The sequence below is a fragment of the Carassius gibelio genome, chromosome B3 (genome assembly GCF_023724105.1).
Source record: "Carassius gibelio isolate Cgi1373 ecotype wild population from Czech Republic chromosome B3, carGib1.2-hapl.c, whole genome shotgun sequence".
Lineage (NCBI taxonomy): Eukaryota > Metazoa > Chordata > Actinopteri > Cypriniformes > Cyprinidae > Carassius > Carassius gibelio.
The window spans coordinates 29,363,572-29,383,529 of record NC_068398.1 but is presented as its reverse complement, the minus strand read 5'-3'; the positions used below and the strand labels follow the sequence as shown (position 1 = coordinate 29,383,529).

The following is a 19,958-nucleotide window of genomic DNA, read 5'->3' as shown; positions in this document are numbered from 1 at the left end:
GATGCATATCAATGCAGTCCTTCCTTGGAAACAAGGGCTGCGGTTGCGTCGCGCTGTGAGAGAGATGCTGATTACCAGCGGTGAAGAGCAAGAGGATTAGTTCAGAGATCAGAGAGAAAGCGAGGGATCAGACCCAGAGCAGAGGAGGGAAAGAAAGAGAACGAGCGCCACAGCAAGAAAAGCTGCGGAGGAGGAGAGATACATAAAACAAAAATAGCATCCATGCCAGCGCAATTAGGAAACGGTCCTGCAGTGTTTCAGAGAGCGGGTCGGCTGTAGATCCTGGCTCGACGGTGCTTTCATATCGGCGCAGCGGCCACTGCTCCTGCGCAGGCAATTAGAGAGCTCGTGCAATGCGTGTCATGCACATAATGCGCCTCTGGTGCCTCATACATAACACACGTGTCATGCACAGATATAGATCTAACAACAATAAAAATTCAAATATCGTATGTATAATACATCTGTCAATAGTACTACAAATAGCCTAATATTAACTCAATAATAATTGCAAAGTTGAAAAAAATGTTATTGTTGCTATTATTATTGTATTATTTATTACTGAGTTAAATATTGTGTAAATTAAATATTGTGCAAATTTGTGTGCATCAGATTTTTGTTTTTGTTATACTGGTTACCTGGAAATTTTTGTTTAATATCTTGTTTCAAAATTAATTTTTTTTCTGTTTTATACAATTATATTTACATGAACAAACAAGACAAATATTATATATATATAATAATCAAATAAATAATCAAATCCCAGCACTTTATTTTTATGGCAAGAAAATGAACAGAATAGAATTTAGGCATCAGTTTACATGAGTAATTTCGCTATTTTAAAACTAATGCTGATGTTTCTGTAATTGTATTAAATAGGTTATTTAAAAATGTATAATGTCATTGTATTAAATATGCAATTGTATTATTATATGTTTTAAAGTGAGACAAATCAACCAATGCTACAAATTCATTAACCCATTGCTTAGACTTATTTTTTATTTTTATTTTTATTTCTCCAAAAATGATGGAGAGTGTCTGGAGAATGATGTCATAGGAACTGCCTTTTGTCAGTTAAAGAAATGGAATGGAAATTACTTTCCTCTTTAAAAATGGTTAATTCTGTAAATTATGGGAGTATGGGTAGACTTGAAGATGTATTATGACCCTTCAATATTTCAGAAAGCTCCAGAATATTTCCCCACTCTTACACATTTCAAATGGTTCTGTTTTTCAGTCGATGTAATATCCCAGCGCATGAGGACTGGTGAATGTCACCTATGCAGTAGAACAAGGAGTGCTGCGAGTTGCCGTGGACACCCAAAACACTGAGAACAACTGGAGCTTCAGTCGAAGCACAAAGACACTGTAGCAATACCGACCCAAGATCAGATCATCTCTGAATCCATCCGGCCCGGTCCAAACACAACAACCTTCATGACTAAATGCAGAAAAAGGGAAAGACGCTTTTGTTATGAATCCGAATGTGCCATTCTTCCATTTTTATTCTGTGTTCTGGAGCGGATGTTATCAGTCGGGGACACCTGGTGGCAGATTTGGCCTGCTGCCCCGAGCACTGGCTGGCACAGATGCATTTCCGCTGTGGAAGGGCAATTGAAATTTCAAGATGTCATGCAACATGCACTCACTGGATGTATTTCAATGGACACTTACATGTTACAAAGAAAAAAAAAAATGAAATTGTACATGGTGTGCTTTACAGGTCTAAATATTCTATCATGATAAAAAGAACATATAAATGCATTATTATAATATATTGCTACTCCAAGATGTAGGCTTATTTTCATGTGCATTTGAAGACAAGCACCACTGAGATGTCCAACTGTGCATCCGGATGACTAAAATATCTTGCGTTCATGTTATGTGTATCAGCTGCTCAGCATTTAGGGATAGTTCACCCAAAAATTAAAATTCTGTCATCATTTACTCACCCTCATGTCATGTCAAACCTGCGCTTCTTATGTGAAACAAACACAAACGTGAAATGTCAGACTGTTATTTAAATTTCTGTCTGTATATCTCACAACTATAAAGTATTTATGGTGCATTTTTGCCATTTTGGAAGTCACTCCCCACTGACTTTTTGGAAAAGGGCAGCTTGGACATTCTTCTAAATAACTCAAATGCACAAAGTCAGTCATATGAGTTTAAAACGACAGCAGAACGAGTAAATAATGTCCAAATTTTCATTTTTGGTTGAACTATGAGCTCACGAAAGCCACAGCAATGTACAATGATTTTACATTTCTCAAATGATGCAGAAGACAACGTAAAAACTGAAAATTCATAGTCATTTAATCAGATATATATGTGACTAACATATTATAACCTTTACTTCACTGCAGTATAACAGGTAAGAGATGAAAGAACCATCACGTAATTATTTGATGCCTGATTCTAAGTAATTGTTGTATATAAGTATTTGATGCTGTTTAAATGTAAGATGTGATGTACTATTATAATTGTGTATAGTATTTCTTAGAGATGTTTATTTTCTATAAAACAAATCTGTTATTGCTTACAAAAGTTATTAAAACATTGAATCAAAAGGACTTTTTTTGGAACTGTATTTGTCCACAGCTCATACCGCGATGTTTCTGAGATGTTTTTCTATGTAACGCTGCCATGAAATATAATGGATGTGTGCACATGAACAGCTGTCTTTGGAATTGAGATCAAAATCACGTTTTGTTTTCTTTTTGTGCGTCTTTGTTGGCACTCAGCACAAGTAATTCAGTGCTATTATCCTTAAAGATGTCTCTGTCTCACAGTTTGTGGTCGGAAATTACATCTGGAGGCATGCAGAAACAGATCTACGCCTGCTTGCTTTCTTAACACCTTTATTTACTCTGCTGGGCGCTTCTGCTGGTTTAGCACGGTAAAAGCAAAACCATTCTGTTTCGGGATAAAGAGTTTTGCACAAATCTCCAGCACATTTGAACATCTCACAACCAGCACACACGACTTCCTATTTAGATTTCTGGAAATTATGCCTTTTTTTAGCAGGCCTATCAAAATGAATATTTCTTATAAATGAATGTTTCCTTTTGATTGGCAAGAAAGGTTTTCCGTACAGAAATTAAATATTAGTGTTTGGTTTGTATAACGTCATTATACCCATTAGAGAACATTCTAGAAGTTATTATTTTTGTTTAATTAATAACATCCACCATGCAATGTTCTATCAACGCTAATTTATGGTTAGAAGAAACCATTACAACCTAAAAAGAACATTCCCCTAATTTGGTTCCCAAAAATAAGATTAACCAAACAGGAACCAAAAACGAACATTTGCTGTGTCATGTTCATCAAAACTTTCATTTATCTGATCAAAAACAGATTGTGAAATTTTACAACAATTCAAATAACTTTTCTGTTTGAATATATTTTAAAGGGTTAGTTCAGCCAAAAAAACGAATATTGTCATCGTTTACTCACCCTAGTGTTGTTCTATTGCCATATGCCCTTTTTTCTTTATCAGACCCAGAAAATAAATTTAAAAAATGTCTAATGCATGCTCGTCCACATAATTAAAGTGCATGGAGATTTTAAAAATGACTCCCAAGTATCTCACATGTGACAAATGTCATATATTCCAGGTGTCCTGCGGGTATACGATAATGTATGGTAAGAAACAAACTGTAACAAATAGCATTACTTAACCGTTGATCTCTTGTTTATGCGTTCAAGAGATTTATTAGCGCAGTAGTTCACTCCAACTAACCCAGGAAAAGCACAAAATTTGTGCCGAAAAAATATAGAGATGAAAAAAAATGCAGACAACACAACGAAATATTTCATTACAAAAGACTTTTATTTACATTCTTAAGAATAAATCAAACAGAAGACAACAGGAAATGCTATGTGTGCGCCTGCAAGTTTGAACATTTCGTCTCTGAGACTTGATCACAAGCACTACAGAAAAGTTAGCGTACAAGTAATGAATGTCAATGTCACGGTTACTGCGAATAGAAAACGTGTCTAGTAATCAGAGTTCATACATAACTGTGACCAGAGAGGAAATATAAATAGCTGTAAGCAGATCCTCATACCGCTATCAAACCTTATCTTTGGACAAAGATGTTAACGCTGATGTCTTTGCTTTAGTCAATACTTCGACGCAGGTGAAATCGTTCGGATTTACTCCAGGGGAAGACTGCTTTGAAAATACAAACTAAACAGTGGATTTAATTGCAACCAGTGGGCTTCTTTTTGTCTGTAGGAGACCGAGCAGCCCACTAACTTAATAGTGCAAATGGACACAAATCCAGTAAACATCACACTGTGTCTGGTGGTAGAAACTGTTTTCTGTTCTGCTGACTTTTACATAGGGTTCAACTGCAGCACCAGCACCACGACAAAAATGTACCATCAGTCCCTCTTCAAATACTGCTCACCTACAGCGTCAGACAAATCATAAATACACTTATTTAAAATATATATATATACATATACAAAGAAAAATAACTTTTATAAAGCCTCAATTAAATCAATATGTAGAATTCATCCCAGACGATAAAATGCTGTAAGTAGGGACTACTTTATTCAACTCAAGGTTGGCATCGCAATGTTCATTTCTCTCAAAAGGTGCTAATAGTAAAGCAAAGCTCTTCGATATGTGTCCAATTCAACCACGGCCCAGCGTCCAGTTCACCCCACCAAATCACCATCTAGTGGCCAAAGTCAGTATTTACAGTGCATCGTTTCACAAAGCCATTTCAAAGAAGAGGAAGAAAACAACTCTTCAATTTCTTTTAGGGCAGGTAAATATCAAAAAGGTTGAGAAAACACTGTGTTTGGATAAGGGTCCCATTTTTGCCTCTGCATCTCAACATTGGTTTTTAATATGCTGTTGTTGTGAATTTTTGGGGGGAGTCGAAACAGTCTTGGCGTAGTTTGGTGGTACTGACTGAGGGGTGCTGATTCTGGACTGAGAGACCTTGGGGGGTGTTTGTAAAAGTGCTCTTTAGCGTGTGTGTGGTCGGCTAGGTGGACGTGACCGTCGTTCCGCTGCCTAGTTTGATGATCATCTGTTGGCAGTCGTGAAGGGTGCGTTTGTCGCCTAGTTTCTCCAGCGTCCGGGCGGCGTCCACCAGCATGCCCACCCTCTGGCCCGGAGCGGACAGGAAGTAAGGGGGCAGGTAGCGGCACGCCAGCAACACGGCCTCTGCCTGCTCCCTCTGGCCTGGATGCATCTCACACTCATCTGTGCATCACACACACACACACACACACACAAACAAATATAGAGTAAATGTAAGTAGGGAGCACACTAACAACAACAAGTCACTCTTCTGTTGGCTGATAACTTGTCACTTCTGAACATATTAACGTGTCCTTTCTGAAGAAAAGTATTTGTTTATAAAAAAATTAATATTATTGACCCACTAACTTATGAACTGTATTGATATGATAAATAAAAATGGCACATTTCATGACTGGAAAATTGGACCTGAATGCCACATTTAAACACCGTTGCTCAAAATTCTCAGATGTTGTCAATTTGATTCAAATAAAGACATTTAAAAAATCCAAAATGCTTGTAAATGCTCTGCATGTTCACCTGTTCTGCTTCCAGGCGTGGCACGGCGGCGCAGACTGCGGTCCAAGAGCTGGTGTGTGCGTGTTGGACTGGCTCCCGCCATCAGCCGAGCTGTGGCTTCATGCAGGAACAACTGCAGAGACACAAAAACACAGCGACTGTGTTAAACAGGCAAACACTTGAACCCACACGAAACAACCCTGCCTGAAGCACAGCTGTTAAACCAAGAAAATAACCTGCTTTTGATGCCAAACATATTCAATCTTCTATAGAAAACAAGATTAGCATGCAACATTTTTCCTAATCCACTTTAAATATGAACAAACATCAAAAAAAATATATTTGTGTGCATGTAGTGTTATTTACAAACAAAAAATAAAAAAATAAAATCACAAACCAATGGACAATAATGTATGAAGATATATATAAAGAAAGAATTTAAAAAAAATATATTAGTAAAAAATAAAAAGTCTGTGTGTCTGAGATAGAGAGTTGGTGGCATTATGGGTATATACTGTTTGATGCTTATATAAGATTTTGATCACACTGCCTGACCCAGGACAAGTTGTGTGCAATAGTTTGCTCAAACAGATAATTGTCTAGTTCAGTGAACCTTAGACATAAATATGAGCGTGTCATGTTTCTAGCGTGGACTCTGGCCTCTCACCCTGCGCATGGCCGGTCTGAAGCTCTGGGCGAGTTTGCGGAGCGAGCTGAGGTCCTGCTGGAAGCCCTGCAGCTCTGCAGGCGAGGCGGCCGCCGGGGAGCTCTGCTGAGACGCCACCTGCTGCTCCCGCCACACATTAGTGCGCGTCACCAACAACAGATCACACAGCAGCAACTGCACCAGCTACAGCACACACACACAGATGCAAACAAATCAGACAACCTCAAAACCAAAGCACAGATATACCAGCAAAAAAACAACATGCTCTGGTTGTCATACAAATGATGTGTCGCCATCCGTTTAACATCATGAAAATCAGTGTGTTCAGGAGTCACTGCGGTCCAGCTCAGTATTGCACTGCAGGAACATTGCACAGTTGAGGCACATGCAATGCAACTACAATGCACTACAGCGCTGTCCAAGAAAAAAGCACACGGCGCAAACTAATAGCTCCCCATAAAACATGTCCATGTGTGCATCTACCTTGTCTAGCGTGTTGGTGCTGCAGTGTGGGCCGAGGTTGAGGCTCTCTCTGAACAGAGCGCTGGCTTTCTCGCAGTAGCCGAGGCTGAGCTGGTAGTTCTCCGGTTTGGCCAGCAGGGAGCGCACCGCTTTGAAAGTGTTCAGACAGGCTTTGGGCAGCGGGCTCCTGCAACACAAACAGGATGCGCTTAGCACAGACAGAGCTAAAAGCAATAAACCCACACAAAATGAACATCAAACCAAGCGTTATTCCCGGACGGCGAGCGGAAAGATAAATGCGGCTGTATCAACAAAGACTGATTCGCCAGGAAAAGCCACTCTGATGAGAGCAACTGATAACTCTGCAGTCTCTTTACAACCAATTTCTTCTTTGTTTACTTGTGCTAATGATATTTTCTTAAAGTAAATATAGTCTGAGAGTGGCATTGGGGGATGAATTCAACACAGCTTTTCCTGGCGAGACCACTACCATACTAATAATGATAATAATAAAACCTCAATAAAATAGTAATACTACTATTTTGGACTGTCACATGTCACTCACTCAGCGGTCTGAAGGCTGCGTGGCAAGTGCTCCACTGCCGGGTACAATCTCTCTGCCGCCACGTCATCTCCCTGAAGCCAATTAATGATCACAACCACAACCGACGACCACCATTTGGAGTGAGGGTCACATCCTGGAGGTCAGGGACACAATGGTGATCACACACGCACACTCACAAACGGTCCTTCATTCACCCGACTAACATCCGCTTGAATGAACACAAGCTGATATGAACGCAGTGTGATGTGAACAGCGCTGAGCTGAACAGAAGGCAACAACGCAAACTCATCTGAGCTGTACAAACAAATGAAATCGTATTCTCTGATATCGCCAAGATCAGAGCAGAAGATCACTGAGGACTGACCTGTTACGGTGGCCATGTTTGATCCGATGGCGAAGGACTGCGTCGTGGCTCCTGCTGCGTCTGAGGCGCTGGTGAGCAACTGCAGATATTCCAGAGAGTCGGAGTATTCACTGTCAAAAAAACACACGCAACACAAATCAGCTTCCCAACTGTACAATTATACGACCGATTCAGAAGTAAACGGGGCACTGAATGTTAAATAAAGTGTCCGGTTTCTGAAGCAGTGCAGCTCTATTTCCTACAGTAGCGTGGGTGAGATTGTGTGTAAACTAGCATTGAGAATGATCACCCACCCATCTCCATCAGTGAGGTTCTTGTCGCCTCGCGGCTGTGCCACACAGTACAGGGCCTTTTCCAACAGATGCTCACGGAAGGCCTGGGTCACCTGAGCCAGCGGGTCAACTACAGACGAACGCAAAAACACACAAGGGTGAGCCCGGGGAATTGTTATCAGGAGCACATTAATAAACACACAACCCCTTCAGTCTGATTTGGTCTGTATGGTGCTGACCTGAGTTTCCCGCCTGGCTGTAGATGCTCTCTTTAGGTGTGCTGCGAATGGACCAGTCCTCGTCCACAAAGAAACGATGACCCAGCGGGTGACACAACCACTGCATGGCAGGAGGGACGCTGCCACTGGGAGACAGACAGGCCTGCCGAGCGCTACTCAAGAACACTCGCTGCAGGACAGAAAAATAAAAGTCATATCTCCACCAGAATATGCATCAGAATATGGATACACTATCAAACAAATATGAAAGGAAGTGCCATTCAAATAACTGTACTGTATATGGAAGTATATGGACTTAACGTGGAGTCATTTGCTTCCCATGTACTCTTGCTTTTGTGGTTTGATCTTAGTCAATATTTGCATGCAGTAGACAGCAGAGCAGCTCGCTAGGATTTGGATCAGGGGTGTGAGTGTGCACGTGTGTGTACTAACAGTAGTGAAGTGAAGCAGGCGGGGAAGGCTGGTTTTAACCCGTAGGGCTGCAGACACATAGATTTCTGCCAGTGTGGCAACAGGGAGACAGTCTCCTGCACACTCGGCCAGGTTGAGAGCGCTCAGTGCCATGTGGATCGCAGAGAGATGGCTTCCTCCGAGCTTGCCTGCACACACATCATAAGCAAATACGATGAATGGCGAGAAGATTTATCATGTATTATGTCTGGTTAAGGTGTGCCACGGTTTCCTGTAGGAGAACTTAATGTTCGAAATCGGTCTCTGACAAATAACAAATGACAGACCACAAGTAATTCAGGAGCAGCACAGAGATGCGGGTTATTATAGTTAGCTGAAACTAAAACCAGAAGAACAGAAAAAAATACAAATTAAACATTTTTGCTGCTTCAAATAACTTATCAGAAATACAAAAAAAAAAAAAAAAAAAAACTTCAAGCTGAAGGGATAATTTTGCATTTAAATTAGGTTTAAAATGGTGTACAAAAAAAAAAAAAATTAAAATACTAAAAATTAGTAAAACTAATATATAAAAATGTAAACTAGTTAAAAAATATTAAATAAATAAAAATAATAATTATCTTAACAACACTTAAATAACACTGTATGGTTGCTTTGAAAAATCTGAACTATATTCGTAAATAAAAAAACCACCTGACTGGATGTGATGCATTGGCTATTAGCGCGAGTGTGAGAAATAAAGTGAGAAATACCCTTTTCTTTTGTTTACCAAACTTTTATTTCCTCATTTTGAGTGGCTACACTTTAATTCTCAATATTTAATCATTTGTTCTTGTTTTAGTTCAGTCGTGGCCATAAATTAACTACATTAAAACAAGGAAACATCATAGTACAGTGTGGCCATCATTTAACTTAAAGTAGGGAACAAATTAAAAACTAGCGATAATAATTTCTTAATTCGTGGCCACAATATCTTTTTATCTTTTCTCTCTCTCCATATATTATGTCCGGGCCTCCGTATTCTTCTGTAAAAAGGGCAATATAGATTCATTGTACCCAAAATAACTGCTTTATAATTGTTAAATGATTATTTGCGATGATTAGCTCTACAAAACCACAATGTATTCTTTAAAACATGTTGACCGTCATACGTTTGTTTGGTTATATGCATATATTCATAATTCATTATACTATGGTGAACTAAGGGGCGACCTAGTGTTCCTGTGGCTCAAGTGGTAGAGCATTGCTTTAGCAGCGCAAGGTTGTGGGTTCGATTCCCAGATTTCCCACAACCTTGCGATGTACCACAATGTTTTCTTTCAAACATGTTGGCTGTCATACGTTTGTTTGGATACATGCATATATTCATAATTCCCACAACCTTGCGCTTTTACACTTAACATGTAAAAACAATAATAATACAATTAAATTCAAATGTTGGGTGATAAATTGGTCCTGAGAGTTGCTCTTCACAAGGTCACCTGATTCCTCTATAAGCTACAGTGACTTACCGGTCATATGGAGTTGGTGTAGACGGTGGTAGACCAAGGCGGCATCACGGCAGCTCTTACGGGCATCTTCCTGTAGGGGGCGGTTGGAACGGAGGGCTCCGGCACGGCTGGCTAGCCAGCGGCCCACCCACAGTCTCTGCAGACACAGACGCAGGGCAGACCACAGCACCGCACAGGTCAGGTCCAGCTGAGACGTGGGCAGAGGTCGAGCAAGAGCTTTGAGACACGTCCAGAGGTTCTGAGAGGCCTGAGCAAAGTCGCCCTGCAGAAAACCATTAGACGAACTGCCATCAAAGAAAGTCTGGTGGACTCTAACCTCCATGCCAATAACAGATGAGTGCAAGAAAGCATATTATACCCTGGCTAGATCCAGATCGGCCTGTTTGCGGTGTCTCCAGAAGAGGACAGATGATTCGGAGTGAGGTCTGGTCACAGGTTCTCCATACACGAGCAGACGGATCAAAACTCCAGCAACCAGAACACCGTTCAACAGCCACACCAGAAGAGTGGGCAACATCCAATCCATCCAACCCCAAGACTCGGCTACATGCATCAAAACAAGATCGCATTGTTAGCATTCAGATAGGGATGGGACGCTACTCTGAACATATCGGGAGTATTAGCACCTGCATCCTGCACTGCCAGCATACTCCTTCCTGTGTGTCCAGAGACAGTCGTCCCAGAGCTGCTCCAGCCGCCGCACAGCAGAGACGCCAATGGGTTAAAGGACAGGAAGAGCAGGGTGAAGGCGCACAGAGCCATGCGAGAGCGGTCCAGCATTCCTCCAGCCCTCTCAACCACATGCTAATAGAGAGAACAGGAAACAGAAATTGGCGTTAGATCATTACATGGTTATTCTTCCAAGTTCTTGACCTCAGGCAATCGAATTATCCACCGCACACTACCACGTCCAATTACTTCATGACCGAAGCCAATTCATTAAAGCCATGATAGGAGCTCTGGAAGATCTGGGTTTCTGCTACCTTGTTGTCTTCTTCCATCGGGCTGTCCGGCTCGGAGTCACTGCCGTGGTGCGAGAAGGGGCCGCTGGATTGAGGCGAGCCGACATCTGATGCTGGAGGGGTGGGGATTTCTGGTTTCACATCCACCTCCATGATCACAAGATCCTTCAGAGACTCTGAGGAGGAGAAGCCACAAGTCGATGCAAGTCGATGCAAAAACAAGTCTGCCTTGATTTGCAAACTAAAGCACATGTGAGTTACTTGATTAGCATTTTTGTAATGTGTTTTTTGATAATACATTTAAAGTTAAGGTTTATATTTTAAATATTCTAAACTGAAATGTCATCTTTACAAATGTGTAATTACTAATTTAAATTTATGATATGCATGCTGTTTCTATAGAATGCCGTTTGTTAGTACATTCAGTACTTTAACCATATAATCAAAGACAATAGAAGTAATTATGAATCAGGCTACATATAAAAATGCGCCTTAAATAAGTCCTACTTAAGAGGGTCAAAAAGGCACTCAACATATTAAATCATATTGCATTTAATGTACATTTAAACAGAACTTACTGTTCTTCTGAATGGACATTTTGAGTGCAATGTTCTCCTGCTTTAGTTTTTGGTTGGACTGCTGAAGGTAGCGAATGAAGTCAATGGCTTTCTTCAATATGGCCGACTTATTGAGCTGTAGAAGACAAAAAATTCATCTTGTAATGATGTTAAAGGCATCTTCCAGGTAAAAAGTAAGAGCTAGAAAATCAACTAATCTAGGTTAGCTCATCTAGTTAAACTCATTTGGTTAAAGTTTTCAAATGAACTTCAAGGGTGACTAAGATGAGGAAACCAGCTATGACCAGTTATGTAATTGGGTTTTGGCTTCACCTTAGCTTCTGTCCCAGCCACCAGGTCTTTGAGCTCAATGATCTTGTCATTGATGGAAGAGCGGTAGCGTTTTTCAATGGCGTTATGGGCTGTGCGTTTCTCGCCCTTGTGTGGCTGGCCGCCTGGTTTCCCGCTGATGGCGATGCGATTGATGGGCAGCTTCTCAGTGTCCACCATCAGCGGAACTGTGGTCAGGATCGTGCCTCCACTCATCAGTGCCTGAGACAAGAGATGCAGAAACACATCAGAGGAAAAAAAGTGGGAAATATTTAAAATAGTGGTTTCAATTTGACATTAAATATCAAATATCTTGAACATGGATGTATAGCACTACTAATACGATTAAAGGTCAGTTAAACCAAGAACAAAACAACAAGCTGAAGCAAATCTGTGAGTTTTAACTTTCACTTGGGACTGTGTTTGTGTACCTGCAGTGAGGTGTTGTGGACTGGTGCCGTGGATGTAGCCAGCGATGTGATGCAGGGGGACGCGACTGTTGTTACCATGCATGCATCAGGCTTTAGAGTTGCGAGTAAGAGAGAGTCTGCCTTAATGAACTGCGGCTGCAACAAAACCTGCAGAACACGTGAAGAATGTTTAGTGCACACAATTAAGACAGTAAATGTAAGTTATTGTGCATGTGGGCATCAGCAAGCAAATAAAAGCACTTACAGGAACCTGCTGAAGCTGAGGGGAGATGGTCTGTGTTGGAGGGCTGGACGAGGTGGTCAGGATTGGTGAAGCCGAGAGGCTCTGCACCTGGGCTTGGATGGCCATTGGCTGAACAATCTGTGGAGATGTGGAGAGACTCGAGATTGGCTGAGGGGAGCTCTGCTGGGTGACAGCTGCAAGAACCAATTAGATCATGAGAGGAAAGAAAGGAAAGATGTTGCACTAAAACAACAAATAGCATTCAGGCAGAAACCTTAACCACTTTTTGTTCCACCCTGGAGGAAAACATATTATTGTTTGAAATCTATTGACATGTGAACACATTAACAATCAGCAAGATATGGTGATATTTTTAAGCAGTTGTTTGGACTCTCATTCTGACGGCACCCATTCACTGCAGAGGATCCACTGGTGATGTAAAGCTACATTTCGCCAAATCGGAGTAATTTGTAACTACAGAAATTCATAACTCAATTCACCCTGACTGAACTTTGATCTACACTAGTGTGATGTTGTATTCTCTCTTTGGCCTGATGGTGACATTACCCTAAGGTTTAAAAACGATAAGCAGATTGAAAGGACATTATAAAAGCATATACAAAGAAAGAATATGGGCTGGGCAGCTTTACACATGAACACACTGTACGGTAAAAGTTCACTAGGTTTCTAGGACTGACAACTGTGACTTCACCGTCTGCACTTTGAACTCAAATAGCATTTTCTGACATATGTACGGTGGCTGAGAGAGCTCAACGCGCTGCAACTTCAGAAAACACATGCAAATAGGAAAAAGCACCAGCAAATCAAGAAAACTTCATCAGTTTTACAGCAGGGGATGCAAATGCTCACAACACAACCAAATAAAGATTTTTATTTGCAGCGTGTTTCTTTTGTTGTGTTGTGAGCATTTGCAGCTTGTGTGTTGAAGAAGTTGTTTTCTTAATTTGCAGGTGTTTTTTTCTATTTGCAGTGCCTTGAGCTTTCTCGGCCACTGTACATATGACTGATCAAAGGTGATTCAATTTATAGTCTTAGTAATATTGGTAGTCAGTATCAAGCATAACTTATTATCATCAAGTATAAGAAAGCAAGAGAACTTTTCCACACTTCTTAGAAAATGCACTTTAATTTGACTTTTTATTTGGTGCTAATGTTCAATATTGAATGTTTAGTTTTTGTAAGCAAGTGTTTCTACTTCCTGACAGTAACTGTGGAAGTCACATCAACACTTGACAGTTGAAAAGGCCAATGAATCAAAATTAAGGTGATAATTTAATCAAATGTGAAGTATTTAGAAGAAGAAAAAGTTTAGTTGGCAATTTAATACCCACTTTATTGGGAGGCTATTCAGCTTTCCTACTTGTATAAGAAACATGTAAAACATTAGAGGGAGTCACTTAACCCTCACTGTACCAAATGCTTTAGTTACAGACGATGCTAGCTGCATTTCCATTACCCTTCAAATTGGGCCAATCGAAATTGCGAATTGAAAATACGGCCAATGGAAAGACCTAAATTTCAAATAAATTTGCGCACACATGGGGTTTTTCAGGCAATCTGAAAAAGGAATATTTCGCAAAACTGTAATGGATTTTTTCCCCCCGCATTTACAGGTCAACTGGCATACCTAAAGTCACATTATCATTACCACTCTTGTCAATGCTTGTGTATATATCTATATCAGCTTAGTCTCAGCCTCAGAGGTCACGCCCATGGGCCGTTGGCTAAACATCTGATCCGTATGGGGAAAAAAGGTGGAAACATTTCAGGAGTGTCAAAGTCGTCATTGGAATTCTACAGGATTTCCGCGAGATGCGTGTGTTGCGTTCTTTAACGTTCTGCCTGGAAACAAAGGTGCCAAACCCCCTCACGAAAAAAGAAAGCCGTCTTGTTTACAACGGTGACGACAAGTGCTTATCAGGATCAACTAAATGTTGGATTTTCAAAAGTATGTGAAATATTTGAAGTTCGCGGCATAGAAACTTTAAAATATGTCTGAGAATTTAACACACCAATCTGTTATTGTGGTGACATTTCCACACCCGAAACGTGACGATGAACGAAACTGTGATTGGTTGTTTGACATGTCAGTCAAACAGCCTCATGGGCGGGGCTTGGCCAATGAAAGCTGCCATGAATTCCAGACCTTCAGCCGCCAGTCTGAAGGTCTGGCTACGCGATACTAATACCAGCTGCACAACGACACATTTCAGAAGTGTCCCAGAAGCAGCTTTCCGTGCTGCTTTGCTAAAGATACACGCATGCATCTCCTTCGATTAAATAGATTGGCTAGTGTGGTGGCTGCGATATGCGTAAACCTATACCAACACCTGTCACCATGACTTATCTCGAGAGGAAAAAAAATAAAATCACATTTCTTCACATAACAGATTAATTGAAACGTTGTTGTTTATTTTTATTGTCGACTTTTATCAAATATCTAAATATAAATAAAAATCTGTGAAAACTTAAAACACTGTATTTTCCATGCCAGTCCAGTATTGATGATATGACTATGTACGCCATGCATTTGCGCACATACCTACAGACTGAACATGTAATCTGCATTCACATGACGGCACAGTGTTCACAGAGTGCACACAGAAAATTATGATATCGCTTTCAAAAATGTTTACTTTGAAACACGTTTTCAAAAGTTTGTCTTCTCATACCCCCAAAATGTTGTTGTTGTGTAAATGAATGGCTAAAATGCATAAAAAAGTTTAAGCTCCGTTTTTAGTTGATGTAAGTGCCCACTTGTTGATCGTATTATATTTTTACATGATAAAACTTACCAGTATAACCGTTCTGGTTGGGGTAAGTGACTGTGGGCTGCTGCTGCTGTGGTTGGGGTGTTGGTGTGCTAAAGAGGGCTTGCTGGGTAGCACCGAAGGAAGGACTCTTCACAGATGGAGCAGCTTGGCTCGGGGCCAGCGGGGTCGAAGGTTGGAGGCTGGGAGATGGAGCTGGCTGAGCTTTGGGCTGCATGGTCTGTAGTGTGGTTGGGTTTGCGGGGGTGGAGGTCACCTGTGCCAAAGGAGACTGCTGGAAAGTGGGAGGGTGGAACACCTTGTCTGGGATGGAGGAGCTGCGGGTGATGGGGGGTCCGAGCAGGGCATCCAAGTGGGGGTTGCTGCTGAGGATGGAGGAGGTGTTGGTGGGTGTAGAAGAGGTGGGTGGAGGAGAGGAAGGGCTGGAGTGGGGGAGGACTGAGAGGTCCTGAGTGGGGGCTACGGGGGCAGGAAATGAAGCATGATCGAAAAGCCCTCCAAACTCCATGTCCTGGTTGTTGATAAGCTGGAGCATATCTGTTCAAACATGGAAACAGAGATGTATACAGTGATCGATGGACTCCTTCAAGCATTCAAAAAGCAAAACCACGATCATAAATTTGATTCCCAGGGAATGCATGAATTTAATCAGATGTACTGTCAAAAAGGATATGATGTGTGTTTGACAGCACTGTAATAAAAGGGAGGAGCATAAAAATTTGATAACGTTATCACCCAGATTAATCCAATCCTTTCAATGCAATTACATACGAACTAGGGTTGGGCCGATAGACGATGTCTGATATACACCGATGGCTGATAAACATCATGATGTTGCGCCGGCATCATGATCCACTCACTCCCCACCCCCTTATTGAATGCACAATCACTTTTTAGTTTCACAATCACTTTCAAGATTCGCTATTGCACTCCATTACACTATGGATCTGCAAATCATTCGCCATCTTCCTCAGTCATCTCTCCTTCACCGTGTCTAAAACGGACGCGACAGCTGTCGTGTGGCACCATGACTCATCAGCTAAAGACTGTCTACACTGGATGTGACAAAGTGACCATCGAAAATCTTTTTGAAATTTGTGTCAGCGCGTCATAAATAGAACACGGCAGCAGTTTACTGTAAGGGATTTGTGGCGTCACGCCGCACCGCATCCATAGTAGACAGCATCACTGATTATACTGAGTACTATTGACTGATCTATAAATAATGAATCTATTATAGATAGTAGTTCTATAGTATTTTGTCGCGTCGCTCGCATCTTGTGTAGACATGGTGTTAGGAATGGTTATTTGTTTTCCCTTATAAGGATTCACGCTTCAGGCGACCCCCTTACTCCACCGGCCCCCCCATTGCTTGACCATCGCAATGTTTCACTGTAGACATCGTCCGATGCCAAATTTGTAGACATCGCCCAACCCTAATCCAAACAATAAACTACCACCTATTAACTTTCTGAAACTACAAAATAACAGAATTTTATAGTACTTTACAAATGGGTTTATGCCACCTGGTAAAAATGTCTTCATTGCTTTCTTTTATGGTACAGTTAAGTGTGGTTTTGCAAGGCTATGAGGTAAACTAAAGCTTACTGGCTATTAAAATAAGGCTCTTATATCCCTGCACCAGCTTCCAGTAATAAAAAAACAAGTAAAAAAACAAAACAAAACAAAAACCTTAATTACTTAAAAGATTTGCACTTGACATTTTATCTTTTTGTGGGGTTTTGTTTTTGCCAATTCTATGAAGGTGCCATATATTTAAACTAGCTCTTTTTAATTTGATATACACTTGGCCACAACTATGATCATTCTTCCTTGAATATGCAAGAAATGCTTAACTTTAATATGAACACAGTTGTTGATCAGTATAACACACAGCACACAATAAGCCTGTGAGATCTACAGAGCACAAGTTCATTTTCACACTCATCGGGTCTCATGCTGCCTGGCTTTAATTCAGCTGTAGGCTGGAGACGCTGATCTGACTGCAGAGTGCCCCATTACAGAGTTTCATCATTCACCGCAAATCCTCTCTCACAAGGACAGAGACAAGATCCTCGTCTCACAATCACCTTCAGCCCAATGAATGAAATACATTCATTAGAGGAAACCATGACACCTCAAATTTTTAAACTACAGATTATGAAACTCAGAAACCTGCAGGCTAATTAAAGGAAATTAAAGTTTGATAATAAATTATAACACTGGGTGACCATTTATCAAGATCACATAATCACATTCATCTAGTTGTGCCAGCATAAAGACATTTTAATTTTCCTCACTTTAATAGACAATTTATTCTAGACACACCCTAAAGGAACAAGTAACATTACAGTTACAGTTAATTACAGTTATTATTATTGTTATTATTATTACTGGAACAAAGCATTATTATAATAACCACATTATTTTTATTAAATAATACAATCATATTATTATGGTCTGAGATAAAGAACTAAAAAAAAAAATCACATTACATAAACTGGAATTTAAATGTGATAAATGTTACTTAAGTATATTACATAAAAGTTAATTGGGTAAATTAAACAGTTCAAAAGAAAACTGTTCTCCCCAAAAGATTAACTGCTCAAAATGTGTTTTGCATACATACATGTGATGTGACCCAATAAAACACAAGACTTCTTCAGCGTGCACGAGCATGGTTTGTATGAGGTGATCGCGATCAGCCAATCAGAGGCCTGGAAAGTGCCTCCTCTGCTCGCTGCGAGGTTACTATCGGACACAATCCGCTTCAGCACAGGGTTACTGTCGGTCACCTCACTTACATTCACTGTACATTTACGGTTGAACCATTATTGATATCAATACAAATTAAAAATAAAAACTATAATAATGCAAATAATTTAAAAGTAAACAAATACACACAGTGAGACATATTCGTACTTTAAAGATATTTCAGTGTCAAAATATTTTCTAAAACACATTTTGGAATGACATGCACAACTGCTGACGTTTTACCGGTCAGTTTGATGTTTTAGGTCTTAATTGTAAATTATAAGGGAACTGTGTCGGTGGGTCAGAATGCGAGGTGATGGCCGAGAGTAACCCCGCGTGGCGTCACCACACCAAGTTGGAGGGGGCGGGGCCGCTCTCAATGCAACAACTTCAGCCAGACGATGAACACCGTCCGTCATCTAATGACACCTTGCATTTTATTTTCATTTCAATGAGATCTAACATACAGAGCAACAATAACTATGTGAAAATAAAGCACCCAGGCGTCTGCGATTTGTTTTTGTAGCTGACGCCCACCTAACTTTACTGCCTTCCAGTGTTAGTGTGACGGATACAGTTGATTCTGAGTAAAACACGACACAGTGGTTCAATATGATAACTCGAGCATTATAGATATATAATAATAATAAGCTTAGTTATTATAAACAGGTGTATACGTCTGACAGCACCATCTATATATGTAACGTTATTCGTTCCTAAACTACAAACACACAGTTCCCTGTGTCCAGCGCCTGCGACTGTAAACAAGACGCTCTCTCACCATCGATGTCATTGAGCAGAGCCGTGTCGATCTCACTCGGGTCGTGAAGAGACAGACTGGAGTCCAAGGGGTCCAGTGACGGGTCGTCAAAAGACAGATTCATGGTCCTCAAATGCTCTTTCAGGCTGACTTGAAGTATTCAGGTGCAACACACAACAAGCGTTATTCCATGTAAACTAGGAACTTCTTGCACTTGCCGGGAGAGCAAATATGCCCGGACATTTATTGGCTGCGTTTCGAAGGATCCGTCCGCTTAATTTTCGATAAATTCAACTTTGTTACTGATTCAGTCAACTACTTGCTCGCCCTCGTTTCCATACTGCCGCACAAGGTAAAGTTGACTTAAGAGTTTGCTGTTCTGCATATTAGCATGCTAAGAGCGAGAGCCAGGCAAACCCGAGAGCGCTGTAGGTGATTGACACGCCGCTCGACCAATCAGAACTTGATCTTTTAGCAGACGCTCTTTCACTTGACGTGCGCGCTCTCGGTACTGCCATTCAATGTCTGGTTAACATAGACAGTAAAAGGAGCTTGTTAAGTGAGGTTGGAAAGATAAGAAACTGCAATTTAAGTCAAATCTTTTAGGTTGACTTTTACTGTCATTTATTTTACTTAAAACAGAGTATGTTTTGGATTGTTATTATTATTATTTTTTTCCCCCATATCTTATTATCGTATTACATGTTTCAAGTTTCTAAATGTTTAAAAGTATTTGTCACCTACTGAAACACGTTAATACTTATTACCTATTCAATTAATAAGTTGAGAGTCAATATATGTTAGAAGAATATAAGTATTCGATATAGTTTTTAATGTAAAGCGCCGATTAAACAGTCCCTTTTTTGTTTACAAAATCTCAGTCGGCAGCAGCATGGTCGAGACTTCAGTGGGCTTGTCTCTGTCAGCCAATCAGAGCCACGCAGAAGAGGACGCTGCACGATCAAGTTTGTCTGAGCTGCAGCGATGACTCCGCCTGTAGAACCAGAGGAAACGACCAATAGAGAGCCAGAGAGCGAGTGGGGTGATGTGACGTCACACGCGTGGCTCCGTGATTACATCATGTGTTTCTCATTG

General features: G+C 40.7%; 2 protein-coding genes across 3 annotated transcripts in view; one reads left to right on the top strand and one right to left on the bottom strand.

Moving 5' to 3' along the window:
* LOC127953873 (uncharacterized) overlaps positions 1 to 2,829 on the top strand; it is a 48,423-nt gene extending 45,594 nt beyond the window's left edge. For both annotated transcript variants that reach the window (XR_008153351.1, XM_052553227.1), the window contains exon 5: positions 1,238 to 2,829. Coding sequence is in view for 1 of the 2 variants with exons in the window: in XM_052553227.1 (XP_052409187.1) it covers positions 1,238 to 1,246 (9 nt within the window). In the remaining variant the exon portion in view is untranslated. The remainder of the gene's footprint in view (positions 1 to 1,237) is intronic.
* A 985-nt stretch (positions 2,830 to 3,814) lies between these two features.
* On the bottom strand, positions 3,815 to 19,747 carry LOC127953877 (sterol regulatory element-binding protein 1). The gene is made up of 19 exons (XM_052553234.1): positions 18,885 to 19,747; positions 15,374 to 15,886; positions 12,579 to 12,751; positions 12,335 to 12,481; positions 11,907 to 12,125; positions 11,595 to 11,709; positions 11,038 to 11,192; positions 10,681 to 10,858; positions 10,413 to 10,597; positions 10,055 to 10,316; positions 8,565 to 8,731; positions 8,133 to 8,301; positions 7,915 to 8,023; positions 7,622 to 7,731; positions 7,258 to 7,390; positions 6,714 to 6,879; positions 6,231 to 6,413; positions 5,585 to 5,696; positions 3,815 to 5,227 (listed from the first exon to the last, which is right to left on the bottom strand). Exons 1-19 carry the CDS (start codon positions 18,985 to 18,987, stop codon positions 5,007 to 5,009), a joined length of 3,420 nt encoding a protein of 1,139 aa, XP_052409194.1. The 5' UTR covers positions 18,988 to 19,747; the 3' UTR covers positions 3,815 to 5,006.
* Positions 19,748 to 19,958: the final 211 nt, after the last annotated feature.